Here is a 22,409-nt window from a genome sequence, read left to right on the forward strand (position 1 = left end):
TTTACCACCTGTCTCGGCCATTGCCGGTGTACGCCGGTATTAAATAAAGAGCGAATGCCTTTGTGATTGAACGGACGCAGCGTGATGATGTCACAATCGCTGACGTCTCATGAGTCGTCTTCCAATCAGAGACGGTTAGTTCTTCTCGCTCTTCAAGCAGCAGCGTACAGATCCCACGAGTGTTCCCGACTAATAATTTAAACACCAATCACAACAGAGAGCGCTCACGTTACCTCAAGACGTACCAACCACTGACATGTAATGTTTTAGCAATTCCAGCTCACCTCACCCCGATGATTTCGACTTTATTGGTGATACGTTTTCATGCACTGGTTCACTGATAAGTAATTCTTAGCATTTGTTATATTTCACAATCTTTTAACTCGTGTTTTTAAACTCTTGCAGTCACAAAGGATTCAAGTTGCGATAGACAATGGAGCGCATTCATTTTTAAAGGAGATTGTGCAAAATGATAAAAGCAAGTGCTTCAGATAGCTCAACTGCAAGAACGCACCTCAAATTAAGTCCTTACAAATCGGCTCCAAATGACTGAATACTTATAATTCGAGCAATAAAAATAACAACACCACGGTCTAAATTCCATAAATAAATATATTTTTAAAAAGTAATTTTAAGTAAAAGCACAAATTTAAATACCATGCATTTTCATGTTTTATGTTATTGGAGCAAATGCCCTCATGTTTGAGAGCATTTGAATGCTGTGCGTCAGGAGGAGTTGTAGATTGTATTTTATAGAATATTTCTAAACTACTTGGTCGAGTGGGTAATGAGTAGTAAAGGGTACTGAAACATATAACACAATGCCAAAAAAAAGATCTAAAAAAACATTCCTATTTGAAAATATAGGTACACAGTTGGTCAAATCAGTCATCTGAGGAAAATTACTTCCATCATGTAGCCCATGTTATTGAATTTTCGCTGGAGGACTGCCTTGCCTATACAAAAAAGAAAAAGGGGTTTCATCGATCCGCAGCGTTCTCACTCTCGTCCCACGGCTGGGCGAGAGGCTGACTGGACGCGTGGAAACCCTTAGCTGATGATAGGATCCGTCATAGCCCTAACATGAATGTGCCATTTTTTGTTTTAAAAGCCGCTCTTTTGGCTGCGATCAGCACTCGCTGTTATGCCAGCAGCGTCCCTTCATTCATCCTGCCGTTCACCGACTGTGCCGGGAGTCGTGGGAAAGACGGCTTCTACCGGGGAGCAATAGACGTCACTGAGTCCGGCACCCGGTGTATGAACTGGACCGAAGTCTCCGGCTTCGACGAACGGTACCCGGGTAAAGGCATAGGCGAGCACAACCACTGTCGCAACCCGGACGGCCGAATCCGACCCTGGTGCTTTTTTAGGAACCACAGAGGCAGAGTAGACTGGGGGTACTGCGACTGTAAACAAGGTAAACACGCAGGCCTAGTAGCAGCAGCTTTATTGTGTTTTATAGGCATTAACAGCCTCGAAATTGTACAACGTGGCTACAAATATTACACCTAGAAGAAGGTGAAATCCTCAGATGAGCAGGATTCAAGACATGCTACAGCAGATAAAAGGCCAATATGAATGGAATGAACATTTTTATAGGGGCTGAGAAGCTGTTGATACATGTGTTTTTACAGTACTGTGCAGCTGAGTCATAGAGCATCCACCCATGGAATCATTAAAGCCTACCATACCTTTGGTTTACCAGGGTGTGAATGTAATTGTTCATATGAAAATATTTGTGTTTTCAGCTCTTCCTTATTTAAAAATCCATATGCAGCTGTATTACATTACAGTTTTGGTGTCAGTTATTGAACGTTTTAACAATTACATGCCGGTAAGTCAGGTGTTCAGATTCAGTGTGTTTACAATTGCACATGGAAGACAGCCACAGGGTGCTCAGGCACCTATGAATATTTAGGGGCATGAATTTGTGTGAGTGTGCGTTGGCATGGATGTGCTCCCAGGCATTCACTGTAAGCTTCTTACTTTACAATGTAAAGCAATCAGGTTACCCTGATGCATGCTCACACACTGAACGACTATACCTGCAAATAACAAATCTGAAAAACACATTTTGTAATCATCTTATATTTATCTTATTCTTCTTATATCATATTGATCTTATGGGTTATAAATATTTAGGTCATGAATTGCGTTGTGGGGCAGCACAGGAAGAACACGTCTCTCCACTTTTGAAGGAACTGGCTGTGCAGATAGATAATATCAAAAGGTGTGACATTTAAAATAAACAATCAGACATATTGTTTGCATTCTTTAATATTTCACTTTTTGACATTACTGTCTTATTTTTTTTGTGTCTGATGTGGTGAAACACACATGAAAACATGGCCGGTGATCTATGTGTGCTTTAGAGCTCGCATAGTGTCTCTTTTTCTCTCCTGACTTTGTGCCAGTTTTAGCCCCCCCCCCAACTTTAAACTCAGTGTTCCCCAAAAAGATTCTTTTGCACATTACATACAGTTTTACATCTACTGTTCTCCAACCGTCTTTCCATCTCAGGCTCTGTCCGTCTGCAAGGTGGCCGCTCCAAGCTAGATGGCAGGGTGGAAGTGTACCTTGGGGGAACGTGGGGGTCCATTTGTAGCAACGACTGGGGAGACGAAGATGCTACAGTGGTCTGCAGACAGCTGGGCAAGGGGTGAGAGAGAGCACAAACGCGTACATGTGCGGTATTTATTTTATCCCTCCCTCTCACATACGTCTTTAGACAGAGGTGCAGGTTCTGTCACCATCTGCCATTAAATTCATAACTGCTAACAGAGCTTCATTCAGGCACGCTCCTCTTTTCTGCTCGACGCTTCTTGTTTGACTCTTACATTCCAGCCCTCTATTCCCCAGAGGCACTTAAATACCTCGAGTGTCGTGCCGTTTACGTTGTTTCTCGCATACTCGTCCGTTCTCTGTTTCTGTTTTTCACATGTGCCTCTTACTGCGTCTCATGGACTTGATTATGAGATGTTGTCATGCTTCTCAAGGGAGCCTGTAGTCAGATTGTATATAACAGCACAGTCCATAGTCAGTTGAGAAAGTGTCCTGCTCTCCCTGGAGAACAGAGAAACTCTTTGACTTATTGCACATGCTGTCACTAACACCAGCGCTGGCACACATTCTGATACGAACACTTGCCCGCGTGTGTTTGTACTCACACAGGAGTCAATGAAAGTCCACAGCAGAAAGGAAGAAGGGCAAATGTCAGGCATATGTCATTTGGAGTGCTTGGTGATGACTTTCACATGCTTAATTATTGAAAGCTGTTGGGTGTAAGGACTACTAACGGCATTGGCCCAGAGCAACAGATTATGCATGTGCAGACAGCTCAAGCTTACTGCTAGCAGGTTAATAAAGCTGCCTGCTTGTAATTTGTAACTCTTGTTATTAAATGAGATTTGGATCAGTGTCAGGTGGCATGATGGTGCTGTGTGGAGCTTGCATGTTTTCCCTGTACCTACTTCCAGGTTATCTGGTTTCCTTTAACATTCAAAAGACATGTTAGGTTAATGACTCCTTCTAAATTGGCCGCAGAGAGGATGTGAGAGTGTAGTAGCCCTGTTATGGACTGTTTCTGGCCAAGTGTGAGTCGGAATAGTCTCCAGTCAACCCGTGACCATAATTATGAAAACGGATGGAGGGGTGGATGGGTTAGTGTCAGCTGGAATATTAAAAAGCTTTTCAAATTACTATAACTAACATGTTTCCCTTTTGATGTTCTTCCAGATTTTCAGGTCGCGCTCGAGCAGTTCCTCTGTTCCGTCCAGGCACAGCCAAGCTCCACTGGACGGCAGTCCATTGCCAAGGCAAAGAGCCAGACCTGCTCCAGTGTCCCAAGGCAACCTGGAATGGCGAGGAGTGTTCTCTGGTTGCAGCTGTTACCTGCAACCAGCAGCCAGGTAATTATAGATCTGCCATGGGAGGTTTGTGAGAATAAGTTGAAAGAAAACAAATGATCTTACAAACTACAAATTTCAATAAATATATACTTTAAAAATATACAAATAAAAAAGCAGCATACTGTGTGCTTTTTGCTTGCTCACACTTCAGCAGGTGTGTCCCTTCCCATAAGGCTGGTGGGAGGCCGGTCAAAGTCAGAGGGCAGGGTTGAGGTCCTCCATGCCGGGGAGTGGGGTTCCATCTGCGATGACCAATGGGATGACAGTGACGCAGAGGTGGTGTGTCGACAGCTGGGGCTGAGGTTAAGTCGTATTGACACACACACACACACACACACACACACACACACACACACACACACACACACACACACACACACACACACACACATAATGATACAAATGTTCATATTCAAATTAGCATAAAGGAAATACACTGCCGGTGTGACAGAAGTGAGAAAAAAATGTGTGGCAGAAAGATACAGAAGGCAGCTGGAGATGAGTTTGTGCGGGTATCCTGCCGTCTTTCTCTCCCTCTGTCTCCAAAAGTATGACAAGTATTCTTTCTATGCAGACACAGAGAAAGAGGAGCAAGCAGTAAAGAACATCTGGGGGTCAGACAGTGAATCAGGCTCATTGTTCCTGCTAGAATTCTAGCACTACAGAGATATGCATATTTAGCAGCGCTATACAGGGAGCAAATACATCGCAATGTTTACATTTGCAGGGATGTGCGTGACAAGCAGTGTCCCGATATTAAAAATGACATATAATGTGCTCACTCTGTAAATCCTCTAAATTAAAGGAGAAAAGGATACGGTATTGTATGCGCTGCATTTTGTACGTCATGTCCAATGAGCACATGTGTTTTGCATTAGTAGTACTAGAGCCAAAATGTCTTAGAATTCTGCATCTTTCCTTTTCTTTGTAGTGGCGTTGCAAGGGCATGGGGCCAGGCACATTTTGGCAAGGGTTCAGGCCGCTTGTGGTTGGACGAGGTGCGTTGCACAGGCAATGAGCTCACTCTGGAGCAATGTCCAAAAAGTGCATGGGGAGAACACAACTGTCTGCACTCTGAAGATGCAGGGGTCTCCTGCAATCCTCTTACAGGTAGATCACCAAATAATCATTGTTAGGAGCAAAGACATCAAAGTGGGATACACACAGACATGTTTATATATATAGAAATCAAAGCTTCTCACCTTATACCGGAAACATCAGGAAGTTCCCATGACCCTGAAAGATTTTGTCATGATCCTGGGGCCTTTTGACCCAGCGTTTTGTGTTTTCTCTTCGCGATTTTGGTTCTGTTCTTCCTCTGGTTAGTGTTTACTCTGTTCTGCCCGTGTGTTCCTGTATCTAGTCCGCGTTTCTTAGTTTGTCCTTTCATGTGTAAGTTCCTGTTTTATTGTGAAGGTCTGTGTCTTATGTGAGTGTTTTCAGTTTGCCTCCCTAGTCTCGTCATGTTAATTACTCCCAGCTGTGTTCCCACCTGTATGTAATCCCCCTGTGTTCTCTGAGTGTATTTAAGTTGTGTCTTCTGTCATAGTAGTTGCTGGTTCGTCTGTGTTGTTTCCCCTCGGTCTCCCTGCGTCTCCCCGTATGTATTTCCCCGGACCTCCCTGCACCGTCATTCCTGGTTTGTGTTGTTAGTTTACCCAGTTTAGGTTTCGGTTTCATGTTCACACCCCGCTGCTGTTTGTACCCACTGCTGTAAATAAACACTCACCTGCACCAGAGCTGCCGCCTTTTGGGTCCTTACTACAAATCCACACGGCTTGCCCCGCAAACCGTGACAGATTTGGCTTTTTGCTTTTGTTGCTCTCTCTTCCCACATTTTTGACGTATCAAGCACAGGTGTAACTGATAACATTAACAACAAGAAGCACTCTGAGAGCGCAAACCTTCACCAAGGCAGCTCAGCCTCTGGATTGTATTTACCTTTACGGGAGTAGAAGAGGTCTGTAGTAAAAACAATTGGCCTGTTTTAGTGCCCTGTGGAAACTCATTTTAATATCCTTAACATAATTTTGATTTTTGTTACCCCCCCTATAAAAAAACCTTTTTCAGATCCATTGTATATGTATTCCAATTGTTATGTATTTAAAGAATTATAACCTGTTACTGTCAGTTACATGAGAAAGTCATAATAAAATATTGTGATTTTTATAATCTTACTATATCATTCGCTATATGTGTATATTTTGTCATTACAGCGGCAGTAAGAAACAGTTTTAAAAAGTGCTATATAGCATTATTAACTCTTTGACCTTCATATCTAGTCAGTCTTTTGACCTTGAAGGAGTGGTCAAAGGTCAAATGTGACATGATACTTTAAATTCTTACCAATAAATCCTTAGGCTGACCTTTGGTAAATTACATCTTGGTGCATTTGGTTCAGACAGGATTGACCAGAGCTTTTTTGTTCATTACAACATCAGTAATTACACTCTGAACGTTTACAGTGCAGTTAATAGCTTTGCTGTGCTCCGTTATTTCCTGCAAAACTTAAAAAAAACGATAAAAGTAAAATATGTGACTTTTGGAAGAAATCTAGAAGAAATTTATCCACATTCAAAAGGAGATTTCTCTTTCTCTCAACCCGTTTATCCCCAATCACTCTCTCACTTTCTCTCCAGATGGTACTATTAGGTTGGTTGGGGGTGCCGGCAGCCACGAGGGACGTCTAGAAATCTTCTACCGTGGTCAGTGGGGAACGGTGTGTGACGACGGCTGGACAAACTCAAACACGCAAGTGGTGTGCCGACAGCTTGGCTACAGGTAATGTAAAGTATTTCCCACCCGTTCACACACCTTTGTATTTATTCCAAATCATTGCTCATAAATAACTTAAACATGTTTGTTTGATTGCGGATGTGTGTCTGCATGTGCAGGTTCGGAGAGACTCTCTCTCCTGGAGTGCCAGATACTCCAGTTCCACGCTTTGGGGTGGGCTTAGGTCCTATTCTGTTGGATGATGTGAGCTGCACGGGGAAAGAACCTAGTTTATTGCTGTGCAACAGGAGGGAGTGGCTGCACCACGACTGTACACACCAGGAAGATGTTAACATTGCATGCAGCCCTGAGCACAATGGAGAGGGTCTTCCAATCAGTAAGAGAATACATTAAAAGGTTATATATGGGAGAGATGCATGGTTTTGTATGTGGTTATGTATACTGCAACTTGTATGTGACTATATATATGGCACAGTTTTTTTGAAGCATAGTGCTAGTTGAAGCTTTAGGCTGGATTATTATAACAACATAGGAAATATATTGGGCGTGCAGGCATGCATAATCTCTAAATCTTTCTGGATAATGTTTTAGGAAAAGAGGTTGTTATGCACACATTTACATTCATACTGTTTTTTCAGAAATATAATTCAGGGCTCGTAGTTCATCATAAGAAAGAAGTATATTTTTACATCCCCTTATGATATTTTAATGCTCTCCAGTTTTACTGATTTTAGTCTATATTAAGACTTTCAGTATTGCTGATCAGTGGATTTTGTTTTTCCCCCTCTCATGTTTGGTTGGCCTTGGCCCAGTAGAGATCGCCTCATTGCATAAATGGGATTCCCCAGGAGTCAATCAAACTGTTGTACTTTCCAAGAAATGAATTTAGTTTCCATTCATCAGCAGAATGTCACTTGTGTGTCAGTCAGGTATTCGGACCTATTACAGCTGAAAGATCAACATCAAAGATAATAAATGTGGTCTGTTGGGCATGCACCACGCATTCAAAATTTCCTTAGAGTTACACAACAGGCTTTGCTTCATTTCAAATACTGAACAGAAGGTCATTGCAAGTTTTCCATTGTTGCTGTTTGTTTACAGAAAAACAAAGTGCAGAAAACACACATGAAAGAATTATACTAAATATGGAACTATATTTAGTATAATTCTTTCATTTTACATAAATGTATTTTAAATTGCTGTTACAACAATATTACTTTATATCTGCCAGGCCCACTGATGCCACCATCAGTGGGCCTGGCAGATATAATCTGCATGAGATATTCTGATAGATCCTTTTAGGATTAGTGGGCTAAGCAAATGTAACAAGGGAGACTAATAAATACACAAAATTATTACTCTTAGTAGCAAAAATACAAATTATGAAGGACTCTTGTATCCTGGCTTTCCACTTGTAGGCCAACTTTATAATCAGGGAGAAATGGCTGTTTAATTTGGTGGGTTTAGCCAAATGATTAAAACGTCTTTGTAATTTGCCTTTCCTTTCATAAAAACAGATAATGGAAGGGCAAGCTGATCTGAAATCTGTTCCTGACATGTCTGCCACAACCTGCAGGCAATTAAACCTCATCGTGTGTAGAAAAACAAAGTCAGCCTTTTTCAAGAGACACAGGGAGAGGATGATATAAGCCATGCTAACTCTAGTAAGCACAGCTGTCAGTTGGTTTTTCCAGCCTTAATAACTTGGCATCATGGTAAAGTCATCATGATCAAATGACTCCACTACAGACCCTTTACCTATAAGTCCTGATGGTACAATCACATCTGCCAGGCACCAGTGCACTAGTATGGCCAACCTATCGCATAACACAAGATCTATGTCTATAGCTTCCAGACAGCAATAAAGTTCTGCAAGGGTAAGAGATGCTGGCGGGTAAAGTTTCATACATCTCTGTATGGCTCAGATGTCTCAGGTTTCAGATCATTCTGCAAATGTCGCGTGCACAAGTCTAATAAGTCTAGCCCATGACACAGAAAACACTGTGTTTTTTACATCCTGAGTGAGGGCAGGTTTGAAGTTTGTGTAGAGAGAGCGCATACAAAATGAAATGGCTGCTTAATTTGGTGGGTTTAGATGGCTTACATTGTTTGGCAATAGCCTCAGGGACGCTCTTACCCCACAAAAATGCAACTCAAGAATTCTGTTATTACTGTGGAGCATTTGTATGCGCGTCTGATTACGTGTTTGCGTTTGAGTGTTTACATGTGTGAGCAAAACCCCACTTCATCCCTCGGCATGCCAAAGACAGATCAGGCTGTGTTGTTTTTGGAAAAGGGAAAAAAGTAACTAGCCAGGCAGGATAAACCAGGCACTCAGCCTTTCACTTTAACTCTCTGTTGTGATAGATCATCACATTAAGGCCGTGTCAGAGCAGTAATGTAGCGTGTGTGCATATCTTTACTTTTATTACTCATGCTGAGGGGATATAAATATGGCTCCACATAGTCACATTGAAAAGACCTTCCCTCCTGAACAGAGCTCACTGATGTAAATCATTAAAATCTACACTAAAGCCTTTTATGTTAATGTTGGCACTTGATACAGGTTATGATTAAAACTGGGGTAATCTGAAGAAAATTATATAGGTAATGTTCACTAGTTGATTAAACACAATTCTGTGTGTGTTTGTGTGTGTGTGTTAAGACAGGAAGAACTGTTTGTGTTTCTCAGGATGGACAAACATTTCCTTAATTGCCAACACCAACTAAGATGTAAACATTCCCACAATTAATTCTCCCTCCCCTAAATCTCACCCTTCTAAATGTCCTATGTCCCAAAAGCACAGTCATTAAGAAAATTTTGGTATTTCATTTAATGTAATAGAGCCAGAATCATTTTATACTGAGGTTCCCTGCTTAGGAATGTTTAGACTACGAAGCACAAAAAAATGATATCTCTGAAATGATCTCTTAAAGAAACAAAGAAGGACGCAAAGAAAGAAAATTCCATGAGAAAATCTTTCTTCTTTCGATCTAGGTATGTTGATTCAGTGGCAAAACAAAAAAAAATCAGATTTAGCTGAAACTTACAAAGAATGTAAACTGATCCTGAAAATGTCTACAGACGGGAAAGACATTAGTATACACTTAAATGTGTTTGGTGTGAGTGTGTGCGTTTGTGTGTGCATTTTGGGGCATCTGTATGCTCACAACTATTAGATCAATGTAGAGCTTATACTGATTTGATTAACAGTGTGAGCGAACACTTGAAAGAAAGAACAAGAGAAAGTGTGTGCGTGTGAAAAAATGAGATGAGAGCCAATAAAGATAAAGATAAACAACCACACACACACACAGACTGTGTTTTTGTGCAAGAACATAGACAGGTGTTCCAGCTACTTCATTTGTAGAGGGCATGTACACACATGCTTCTATTCACTAGACAGATCAGGTTTGTTAGAGGAATGTTTGCTTCTTTGAACATTTCAAGACTCTGGGTGTTAGACATCTTCAATCAACTGAGCCAGCATGTGATCTTCATGCACTGTCAGCCTAAACTGTTGTGTGTGTATGTGTTCTTCAGGTGTACCAGTGAGACTAGTAGGAGGAGAGAGCCCTAGAGAAGGGCGTGTCGAGCTCTATCTGTCCGGTCAGTGGGGGACTGTCTGTGATGATGGATGGACTGATCATGATGCTGAGGTGGTCTGCAGGCAGTTGGGATACAGGTATGTAAGTTGGAATTGGCTAATTTCACACACACACAGCATTGATTCACTAGCTCATTATGTCCCAACCAATCCTTTGATTGACAGTATGTCAGAAAATAATAAAACTGGTTAAAAAGAAAAAAGTGCAAGCACTTATGGACAGGATCAGCATCACTGAAACAGAGGTACTGTGAAGAAGTGTTTGAGAAAAGCTTAGCTGAAAGTTGTCGAAATGCAATGTGATTTCCTCGTACATTATACTCACTTAAGTGAATCCAGACTGAATCTACTCGGTTTGCAAAATCCATCACCCCATTTCTTCATCTCACAATCCTTACCTGCTTCCATGTTGCCTTCATCACACGTCTGAAATGCTCAAGTTTATTTACAGTTTTTTTTTTAAAAAGCTACAGTGGATTATAAATCATAAAAAATGACTGCATTTCATTATTTATTAATTTTCTTTCTTTGATTGTAGTTGTTAAGATGTTTTGGTATGAGCTTTTCATGGTGACCTTTCTGTTACCTTTACAAAAATAAACATTCGATTTAAAACACAGGCTAATGATGCAAAAGTCACGTTTCAAGTATCGGATATGTTTCCTGGCACTTGTCCAGAGGCCTCCTTTTCATTTTCTTCTGAGACGCAATGACAATGAGATGACAAGGGAAAACTTTACAATAACAAACTGTCTTATTTCCTTTCCCATCACTCCTCAGCAAAAGATATTCATGCCTTAGTCACCAAGTTTTCTGTGACACATCTGTTTGCAGATGAAAGCCACATCTGGAATGCATAAATGTTAGAGAGTTAGTGGAAAGTGTGTTAAAGGCATGTAAAGCCATGTTGGAATTATCATTCTGTCTCATACGGGATGTAGTGAATGGTCTGCAAGGGTTGCAGGTTGCTCTGGTGGTGATAAAAAATATACACATATATGTATATGTACACAACTATACAGATTACCCCGCCTCCCACTCTATGGCAGCTGGGATAGGCTCCAGACTCCAACAAACCTGAATTGGATGAGCAGAAAAGATGGATGTATGGATGGTTTTTTCCACAGCTATGTCATGCACAAATGCGGAAGTCTTGTGGCAGAGGCATGGTTCTTGTCAACAACTCTGCTTATCTTGCAGAGTACTTGCTAACAAAGATTGTCCTAATATCAAGAGCTTCACTTCCAATAAAATAAACAGAGAAAAAAATGTTCTTTAGCTAATGGGTACATTTACAATGGGGCTGAACGCAAGGAATATTAATGGAAGCACATGAAATATGATGCCTGAGAAAACACTTGGCCCTCCTTTCCAACTTGAGTGGTTTATAGCCAAAGCAGCTCTTTTTTTTAACTGTTATTGTACGTTAACCGCGGGTTGCCTCGGAGATACACCAAGCCAGCATGATGTCAGTCTTTAGGCGTTGCTCCAAGCAACTCAGAGGGTCACTTTCTACATACATTGTCTAGGGAGCTATTGAGCACACAGATACAACATTAGATGAGTAAGTAAGAGACACAAGGTTCCCAGTGGATAACGAGACCTGTCACCCAACATACTCCAGGGATGCAACATAAGACCTTCTCTTTCTGTTATCTATCAGTCTTAATTAAATTTACAGTTACAGTCTGTACCTACACAAGTTCATCCTACAGGCCAGTGTGTGTTAGTTCTTTGCTAATTTAAGTCAGGGGTGAGATAATGGTGCAAAGTTTTGCTATCCTTTGTCAACCTAGTTTGCGTCACATTCTGAGAAGGTCAAATGTTAACATCTAAACCAATTTGTTGTCACCGCCTTCACTTACGCACCTAAACAGGTCTATGTAACAACAAATAATGTTCAACTCTTATTTAAAGACATTTGTAAATGGAATTTTGAAAAAAGCCTCATCACTCACATCAGTCAGTTTGTCTGACTTGTTACAGCTGAAAGATAAACAAAAGACGTCTGTTCTGCATGCGCCGCACATTCAAATTTTCCTTAGAATGTTACACAACAGACTTTGCTCCATGTCAAATACCAACAGAAGGTCATTGTCAGAGTTTTCCATTGTTGCTGCTTGTGCAAAAACAAGTGCAGAGCTCCAGTGCAGTTCCATATTTAGTATAATTCTTTTATTTTACATCAATATATTTTAAATTGCTGTGGCCATAATAGAACTTTATATCTGTCAGGTCCACTGATGGTGGGCACTAACTCTTCCTCGGAACTACCATCAGATCTCCCACGTTATCTAAATATTTTTACTAAGACTTACTTTTTTACTTAATTTGTGACACAGATCTTTTTTTTCCCCTCTGATCATAAAGAACGTGTGTTTCTCAGAATGTGTTACTTTTTGGACAGTTCTGCCTGTTCTTGTGTATGTTTTCTATAACTGAGAAAGCGATGTAGTGAAATGCGTATACGTCTGTCCTCTCAAGTGGCGTGGCAAAGGCCCGCGTGATGGCATACTTCGGTGAAGGGACGGGGCCCATCCACGTGGACAATGTGAAGTGCACTGGTGAAGAGCTTTCTTTAGCTGATTGTATCAAAGAGGTTCCAGGAACACACAACTGCCGCCACAGCGAGGACGCTGGGGTCATATGCGACTACGGAGCTCCGCAGCCCAGCTACAAAGTGGTGAAAGGTCAGTCAGTTAGTCAGGACCTGGTTTTCACTTTATAACTCTGAAAACAAATAGAGCTTCTATTATTCATCTGGAAACTATACTGTGTTTAGCAAACACGTCCAAAATGTTATACACACCAGAAAACTCAAAAGACATAAATGGCTGAAGAAAGGACCAGCGTAAGAGTTCAAGCAGAAAGTGTGGGACTTCGATGACTGTGTGTATCCAGATGGTAAAATGGAGAGTTTTACAGTATTATTGCTTCATCCTGTCAGTGACACGTCAGGGCAGACGCACAAAATGCTCTCCATTACCTGCACATGTTCTGATGCTACCATTTCTCACATAACCAATGCAGGACTGTATTTTGTCTCATTTTGCATGTAGTTTTGGACATCACATAGACAAACAGTGAAAGGAATCACTTTATTTATTTATTAATTGAATTCAGGTTCATATTATAGTAGGAAAAGAAGAATTATGCTTTTGACCAGACTAAACATTTAATAAAACCAACACTGGACCTGAGATGTATGGTTTAGCAATCATCACCCTCCCACAGGCTCTCAAATATACACAACCACTGGTCCCTCTTTTGTCTCTGTCAGATCCTGTGGACTCAATTTGTGGTCTGCGGCTCATACACACTCGCCAGAGGAGAATCATAGGAGGAGAAAACTCTCTGAGGTAAGTTGGCAGGGAGAGCAGGGATTAATACCAGCATGGAAAAATCCTGTCAGAGATCTAGAATAAAGAATAATGGCCACATTTTCAAGCAAACCTTAGATAGAAAACAGCTGATCTGAGGGCTATAGGCAAAGAAAACTGTGTGTGCAGACAAACATCAAGATACATTGTGTGGGGACGCATGTTTTAAAACAAAGCAGGTTCATACACAACACTGTGAAACAGTATTGAGCCACCCCTTGAGGCGACTTATGTTGTGATTTGGCGCTATATAAATAAAATTGAATTGAATTGAATTGAATTTTATTTAACTAAGAAAATGGGAAATCCACCTCTCTTTTTTGGATGTCGGCTGCCTTTTGGTTCTATAATCTATTAAGATGATCCCACGCTTCATTAATGGTGAACTTCCTGCACTTGTCTAGTATTCTTAATTTGTTTAAGAGCACACACCGTGCCAAGATGTGCCACGTTTTCAGCCAATAGCTCTTTGTTTTTGTAAAAATACAATTTTACCTGTAAGTTATACAAAGTGTGTGTTTATTTGATGTTTCTGTCACAAGCTGCTAGTAAGAAAGTGCCTAAAGATACAATTTAAAGTTCTTTGGCTGTTTTCTTTGTAGGGGTGGCTGGCCATGGCAGGCTGCTATCCGTTTGCGAGGATCTCGAGTAGATGGGAGGTTGGTTTGTGGAGCAACTCTCATTGACACCTGTTGGGTCCTCACTTCGGCACACTGCTTCAAAAGGTCAAAAACACACATCCGCTATTACACAAATACACTGGCTTTTTTCATATCGCACATATTAGACTTTTGAAGTGGAAATGTGGATTGTGCTTACACATATTTTGCTAAGTCTTAAAAGTGTTTTGCATAAAGTAGGATGTTTGAATTCATCCCAAAGCAGCTCGACAATGTGTGTGCATGCACAAGACTGATGAAGGGCTGAGAACTGAACATTTGAGCATTATTCAGTGCTGGTTTGGCTGTGGTTATGGTGCAGGTGGCAGGAAGAAAGGCAATTGCTTCAACTCAACTTCATCTGGACTAGAGGCCTCCACATGATGCCACAAACCGAACATCTATCACCTAACACATACAGTAGAGAAGGCAGTGGAAAAACAAATAGTCCACATTAAATGTTTACACAGTACATGTTGGATTGTCAGGCTTTATTTTACTGATAATATATTTTGGTTGTTACTGGGTTTTAGTTCCAGTGGTGGGGTTTGGTGGGAGAACCACAGCCCCGTAAAGACCCCAGAAGGTCCATGACTATAAATCCAAGTGTTTCCACATTTCAGAGAGGAAGAAGTCTTTCACTAAATCTTTCCCAGTGCCGTTTCCTGAGCCATTTCCAGACCACTTTAGCTGTCAGAGGCTGTATATGCAAGAACTCCTCTCCTCTGTGAAAGTCCTACTTTCAGCTACTTCGAAACGATACACAGGAAGTGCTCCAAATTAACTATACTTTCTTACAGGAGGTAGATTTAGGTAGTAGTGATTACTTGGTGATTAGTTAATCACCAGGGTAAGATTAAACTGACGACTGTTATACTTGCTCAAAAGCTGCATTGTAAGCCTTGTGGAACCTTCGACAGTTATCCTCAAACATAATGCTTTAATTGTTCTTGCGCTGCAAGAGAACGTTTCTCATAGTTTCCGTGTGGCTGCCGTTTTACTGATTCAGAGGGCCAGAGCTACTTAAGAAACAGCCTAAAGGAACTCACCTTTTAACTTGTGAGGTGGGGCTAACATGGAAGACTGATGAATGAGAGCCAAGTTTATCTAATATTAGCATCTCATTATTAGCCTATTCCTTGAACAGTACAGCTTCTTGACGTGTTTTCACTGCAATTTTAAGGCTTATCTGTATTTCATGAAGTCTAAACTGCAGTCACCTGAAGGCACTTTTCATTGTGAAAGTCATCACAGGTGTGAAAGTCTTTTGTGCTGTTTTGTGTTGCGCTCGCTGTTTAACCTTTGCGAGTCTTTGTGCATTTATGGTGTGACCTACAGGCCATAAATGCCCTGCAGGTCTCACCGGTGCCACTGCCACCCAGTTCTGCTATTTAGGACTTCAATAGTGATAGTCAATCAGCTTAATTCCCTGATATCGGTTTTCAATGCCTCAAGCTGTTGACCTCGGTTATGACAGCTATGAAAAGAAATTTGCTGTATGCGAGCCAGAGGACATAGACCTGTGAAGACTTCCGACTTCACGGTGTCGCCTTTCATCCAGTATACTCCAAAATAGAGTGATACATAAACAAGCACAAAGTTACACACAGCAACAAGCAACGTAATACTATGCGGCCCTTTAGGTCAGAGAAATTAGATGAGCAACTTGGTGTATTCACTTATGTTCGCTCGATTTTGCCTACAAGTACAGATGGCTTAAATATGAAATAAGTGCAGCTGTTCAACCTTTAGTAGCATGACCATGTTGTTTGATTCTCTTAGTATGTTTATGAAAAATGGTCTCATCTTATTGCAGCCAACACATAAACCGATTATTTTCTTGTAGCTGTACAGCTGCAGGTGTGCCAACAATAATATTACACACAGATTTCAGCAGCAGCAGCAATATGTGAAAAATCCATCATAATCTGGAGATTTTGCCTTAAGCGCAGGAAGCCTGGTTGCTCGTGCCACTTCATTTACTTTTTTAATGTAAATAGTCAGTGTGAGCTGTATTTGTGACTGTGTGCTTGTGAAGATTTACGTAGTCAAAAGGCTCGTCAGCAGTGTCTCTGCTCTGCCAGGGACCCGGTAGCATTCCCAGGTCAGGCGATCTTTCCGGAAAGACTGCACCATATGTAACGAGACACGGAGACTTGGCTCCTTCTTTAACTCTTCTTCATTTACCCGTTTCTTTGCACTCTGGTGCACCTTTCTATGTCCCTCCCTTTCCATTTCAAAGACACCAGACACCAAAGAATTAATTGAATGTGTGAAAAACGCTGGTATGTCATGCTATGAGTCAGATAATCACAGCTTTGCACAGATGGAGTGACAGATTTGCTGTCACTCTTGTCTTTAGTCACACTCTGTTTGTTTAGACCAGGGGTAGGCAACTCCAGGCCTCGAGTGCCGGTGTCCTGCAGGTTTTAGATCGCACCCTGGGTTAACACACCTGAATCAAATGATTAGTTCATTACCAGGCCTCTGGAAAACTTCAAGAAATGCTGGAGAGTCATTTAGCCCTTTAAATCAGCTGTGATGGATCATGGACACATCTAAAACCTCCAGGACACCGGCACTCGAGGCTTGGAGTTGCCTGCCCCTGGTTTAGACCTTAGTACAAGCATTTATGAGATAGATGAGATTTTTGCGTGAATATTTTGTGCTGGATTGTTCCTCCCAACATTTAAACATACTTTTCAGATGTTTTGTGAATGTTGCTGAGAGAATAGCATTGTGTATTTGTACTGAAACCTGAAAGTCAGAGCCAGTCACTTTAGAGGATTGTACAGCTTTGTGAGCTTTGTGCATGCATGCATTTCACACTCTTTCTACCATAACTCATAAAACTACTGTGTCTATATATATATATATATATATATGTGTGTGTAGATAGATAGATAGATAGATAGATAGATAGATAGATAGATAGATAGATAGATATACATATACATACATAATATGTATATATACATATATATCTACAATTCTCTGCAGGTATGGAAACAGCACCAAGCAGTATAAAGTTAGAGTGGGAGATTACCACTCCCTCGTCCCTGAGGAATATGAAGAGGAGTATGGTGTCGATCAAATTGTGCTCCATCCAAGCTACCACACCCATAGCAATGATTACGACCTGGCCCTGGTTCATCTGTCACAGGGGGCAGTGGACAAGATGCCGGGAGAGTGTGTGTCATTCAGCCGTCATGTCCTTCCCGCCTGCCTGCCCATGAGGAAAGAGCGAGTGCTCAAACAAGCCAGCAACTGTCACATTACCGGCTGGGGCGACACAGGTGAGGGTGTGTATGTGTATTTGAGTGTTGAGTGGATAACCTGGGGTGCATAACCTGAAGTCACAAAACATTATGCAACGTTATGCAAAATACCCTTTAATCTTCATTCATAAATCTTTAACGCCACAGGGCCACAGTATTGTAGTGATTCCAAGAGGTCAAATGCACTGCAACTTAAAATAACACCAGCAAATACAAAAACGCTGCAACAGCACACAAAACACAACAGAAGTTGAATAAATCGCAATAGTAGAAAAAAAATCTCTTAAACCACAACAGGGTTTTTCTGGGGAGGCGATATCATGATGGACCAGCTGCGGAAGTGACAAAAACCAAATGATGAGATTTTCAGACCAAGTTTGAAACACTCAAAAAAGCGGAGGATTCATCTGTGGGAGATATGAGGGAGGAAAAAGATGGAGGCAATGTGTGTTTTAATCACATGCTTCATTTCATATTGTAGATATGTGTTTGCTGTTAGCTTGCCACTTTTTGAGCTGGTCCATCACGTTATTGTCTCCCTCTCCATTTTGTTTTATGGTTTTGTTATTTATTTCTATAAAACACAACAAAAACCAAGCAAATATTTATTCTATTTGCTTGTGTTTTCTTAAATTGCAGTGCTTTTCACCTCTCAAGGCCAACATAGATTTCACAAGAATCTCACATTTGCACGTTTTCAGTTCCATGTTAATTGTTAACTGAAAATAGGTTGTTGCAATTACTTCTGCTGTCAAAAAATGTATTTAAAAACTAACAGAGACCTCCAGATGCCCCTCAGTGTTAAAAAAAAAACCCCTCAGCAGTAAGGCGATAAAGGGAAACAAGTGCACCCAAAGGGTTGTTTCTGTATTCAGTTAAGGGTGATTCTCCAAAGAGCAGAAAAAATCTATTCTCAATTGAATGTGTTTTTAAAGGTCACCTGCAAAGCCAGATGAAGTAAAGACGAGTCCGTCATCAGTGCTGTAAATTGTACTTGTTTGACTTCATTTTCTGTCTCTGTCCATACACCTGACCATATGCGCAAATGCACATCTGTTAGTGATCTTTAAATTACACGCTGATGTCATTAATCACAGTGAGTCAAAAGAACACAGGACACGGTCAAGCTAGAACACACACTCCCTAAGATCCGAGCGTGTTTCACACATGGATTCTAAGTAGTGGACTGTACATGTGATAGAACATTGATGTTTGTGGAAAAGAGCGTTTTTATTAGCTTATTTAAGTGAGGCAATGCAGGCTATTCAGAGGGTGTGAGGACATGTGTGCTCAGTACAGCTGTTAGTGCCCCTCTGATATCACACACGCAAGCAAATTTTACGCGTCTGCCATCCTAAGCTGCCTTGGATAGTTGGCAGTACTATGTGGCATTGGAGAGCATCAGAGAAAGAAACCACTCACAACTCCAGAGCTCTGAGCTGCAGAGCTCGGGGTGGCTGTAGCTCAGGTGGTAGAGCAGGTTCATCGGAGTATGAATGTGTGTGAATGTCAGTTAGAAAGCACCTAGGAAAAATGTGCTTGTGCGAATGGGTGTGAATGGGTGAAGCGCTTTGAGTGCTCAGAAGAATAGAAAAGCGGTATATAAGAACCAGTCCATTAGTTTGGTTGTTTGTCCCAGCGACACAATTGTAGAAATCCACGGGTTGCTGTGGTCGCAGTTCTTTTTGCTTCAATGCAAAAATGGGTTGCTGCTTGTTGTTTGGCCTTTAGGAGGCTATGTATGCTGTAACAGGTGTAAAAAGGCTTCTTTTTTTAAAAAAAGAGACGCAGCGTGGGAACCATGTGGAATAAAGAAAGCCACAAAGCTCGAAACTGACTTGTCTCCCAGTTCCCCTTCATACTGGCCAGTCAAGTTTCAGAAATTTAAACTTGACTGGCAAAAGTGATACTCGTGTGAAACACTGCTTCATAACCACAAGGATTAAAGGCTGTCTGGCACTGTGAGCTAAATGTTTAAAATCAGCATGCTACCATGTGATAATATTATTCAACAGAGTAAACATTTAACAGCTCAACATCATGTTGAGCCATGCTAACTTTATATTTACGTTTTGCACTAACCACATGCAGTCATGTGTTCTAGGTCATGTTTTGTATCTAAGTTGAGGGATAAACAGAAATTCTTGATGATGGCACTAAATGAGAATTCACTGTGAATAATTGTCATAAACACATCGTTTTTGTATGTTTGCCTCACTTTCCTTGAAATCCAATCATGATCGCACACACAATCTACCCAAATTTAATCTCACAACCCACACATCATACAGCATGTAGCAGCTGCTGTCAGTCAGAGTTAAATGCTGGATCTGTGTCTGAGAGCCATGAGATGCTGATGTTGCCGAAGATGCAGAAGAAAGTGCAGTTTTTCCTCCTGCTGCCCATTGAAACCTTGTTCTCTTTCTTTGGAGCATAAATTCAGGCGCACCTTTGAAACCTGCTGTTCTCTGCTCTCTCCTTTTCCAGGCCGTTCATACTCCAAGACCTTGCAGCAGGCTCCTCTGTCTCTGTTTCCACGCCGCCATTGCCAGGAGCATTTTCACACAGCCTTCACAAGCCGCATGCTCTGTGCCGGCAGCATCCACTCAGAAAGGCGTGTGGACAGTTGCCGTGGAGACAGTGGAGGTCCATTGGTGTGTGAGCGCCCAGGAGGGGGTTGGGTTGTTTACGGGGTCACATCCTGGGGTCAGGCCTGCAGGACACAGCAGTCCCCTGGTGTCTACACCAAAGTCTCCGCATTTAGCTCCTGGATACGCAAAGTAATTGGACGCGATGAAAAAAAGAAGTAATAAACTGAAAACAACGGTCTAAATCAAGAGGATTCATTTTCAGCCAGCTACTTGCATAAAAGGATATTTCAGTTATGAATACTTAATGTCATTCTTAATAATCCTGTGAGGTATATCACAATCTGACCTTTAGTGACATAAAGACAATGTTGGACTTTATTGTATTTTGTTTTTTGTCAAGGGAAATTATTCTTTAGCACTTATTTTACTAATTTAACATTTTTATGAGGTTTTCATTTCAAATGGTATATCCTGTAAGCTAAGCATCTCTTTGTTTATGTAGCATCACATGCAGCCCTTGATTATTGTTTTTTAAACTGTTTTCTGTGCTCGCTTTCGTTATGAAGTTATATCTTGTAACTTATGTCATTAAATATGCTATTAAAACGTTGAAAAGGGACCACTGTGTTAGAACAAGCATACTGTAAATGTGCATGTACTCATGCTGAAACAGTATGTGATAGCACAATATTGCATACTTGCACTACGAAATCCTTTTTGGTACTTAATGCATGACATCTAGTGCTTCTGTGTTAAGTATTTTAGTCATATTGTCAAAGTGAAATATGATTTTTAACCTCATTTCATTCTTGTTTATGTAACGTTTTTGTGTGATTTCAGGTCTTGGTAATTCTCAGGCTTTTGCAATTGCTATCCAGTCAGTATTTGTCCTTGACTTAGCACGATGTGATGTATGCAGAAAAAGGAAGGGGCGTAAGTCCTTCTGATTTAAAGCACAAGCATTTTTGAAGTGTTGATCGATCACAGTGACTCAAAGGTCTTGGTCAGATAATTGAGGGTTGTCATGCTTCTAACAACAGTGAAAGGAGACAATCTGTTACACTTGAAAAAAGAAAAAAACACCCACTGCCTCCTTATTGTTAAATGATAAATGACCATGTTTTTTGTCTCAACATTTCTGGGTAAGCACAAATTTTGATAAAATTTATATAAAAAAAAAATCTGAGTTTGTGTTTTTAATTTAGATGCCAACATATGTGCAGTGTTCATATTTTATTTTTGAAGTAAAAAAAACCCCCAACGCATTCACTTTTACATTTTATACGACATGTCCTGTCTTTCCACCACATCTCATAGGTCACAGCTGCTGGAACAACAGAGCTCTTTCAGGGTTGTTTTGTTTTTACTGCAAAGTGTCAAAGCAAGCATCCCCTTGTCAGATGATGTGTATGCACACCCAATGGAAAACAATGCCACTGGTATGTCGCAAAGTGTTTGCGGGAACTGCAGCCGGTCCTCCTGATTTATGAGAAAAGGTGTACAAGTTGCTGTGAATGCAAAACCAGCATTTCGTGTTTCTTTATGTTCTCCAAATGTATTAAAAGGTTACTTGAGGTTACTCAAGTATCTCATCATACTTTTTCAGCATGAGTAAATGCAACTTTGCTTTCACATGAGACAGTATACACTATCAAACTGTAGTGGTGGGGTTTTGGTTTTTGTATCTAATCCTGCTTTCTCATGTATCCAGAAGTATACGCCTCCCTCACGAATTAGTATCTCGACAGATTCCTACTTTCAACATACAACAAGAACACTCGTATTTTAAAATAAAAAAAAAATTTGGCAAAGTTTTGGCAAATTTTTAAGATCTACAAACAAAGAATACTACACTCCTGTAAGTTCATGCTCACTTCTGTGCCTAAAGGCACATTGCAAGAAATGGTAAAATATACTTAATTTATCCCAAAAGATTGGGATTAAACGTTAACATTATTTTAAATTTGCTGTCACCTGTTGATCAGCAGGGAAAGAGGTGCAGTTTTCAGAGCTCTAAGTCTGACAGCCCCCTCTTGTGGTCATTATTTGACATTGCAAAGTTATAAAACTAGTCTTGTGTTGAATTTGGAAATGCTTTAATTCTTCATGTCAAGATGCTGAAAAACATTCCTCAGTGTTTTGGTCCATATTGACATGGTCATGCATCACAGAGTTGCTGCAGATTTGTTGGCTGCACATTCATGATAAGTATCTAATGTTCCACCACATCCCAAATGTGACTATCAAGA

At 40.8% G+C, this 22,409-nt stretch overlaps 1 protein-coding gene across 2 annotated transcripts; it reads left to right on the top strand.

Annotated features, from left to right (window-relative positions):
- Nucleotides 1-934: 934 nt before the first annotated feature.
- Nucleotides 935-21,341, top strand: prss12 (serine protease 12). 2 transcript variants are annotated; one of them, XM_005741074.1, is made up of 13 exons: nucleotides 935-1,417; nucleotides 2,521-2,659; nucleotides 3,736-3,908; nucleotides 4,060-4,210; nucleotides 4,840-5,018; nucleotides 6,548-6,689; nucleotides 6,803-7,020; nucleotides 10,189-10,330; nucleotides 12,737-12,942; nucleotides 13,533-13,611; nucleotides 14,235-14,357; nucleotides 17,292-17,587; nucleotides 20,057-21,341. In XM_005741074.1, the coding sequence occupies exons 1-13, from the start codon at nucleotides 1,084-1,086 to the stop codon at nucleotides 20,377-20,379; spliced, it is 2,505 nt and encodes an 834-aa protein (XP_005741131.1). In that variant the 5' UTR covers nucleotides 935-1,083; the 3' UTR covers nucleotides 20,380-21,341. The 2 variants fall into 2 exon arrangements, with proteins under 2 accessions (XP_005741131.1, XP_005741132.1); XM_005741075.1 differs by having other exon boundaries at nucleotides 4,063-4,210.
- Nucleotides 21,342-22,409: the final 1,068 nt, after the last annotated feature.

Source organism: Pundamilia nyererei, unplaced genomic scaffold (assembly GCF_000239375.1).
Source record: "Pundamilia nyererei isolate P.nyererei 1_Seehausen unplaced genomic scaffold, PunNye1.0 scaffold00107, whole genome shotgun sequence".
In the NCBI taxonomy this organism is placed as follows: Eukaryota; Metazoa; Chordata; class Actinopteri; order Cichliformes; family Cichlidae; genus Pundamilia; species Pundamilia nyererei.

Coding starts and splice junctions, on each gene's coding strand:
- prss12 (XM_005741074.1), top strand. CDS start 1,084: ATGAATGTGCCATTTTTTGTTTTAAAAGCCGCTCTTTTGGCTGCGATC. Junction 3,909..4,059: donor TACCTGCAACCAGCAGCCAG/GTAATTATAGAT, acceptor CTCACACTTCAG/CAGGTGTGTCCCTTCCCATA. Junction 6,690..6,802: donor TGCCGACAGCTTGGCTACAG/GTAATGTAAAGT, acceptor CTGCATGTGCAG/GTTCGGAGAGACTCTCTCTC.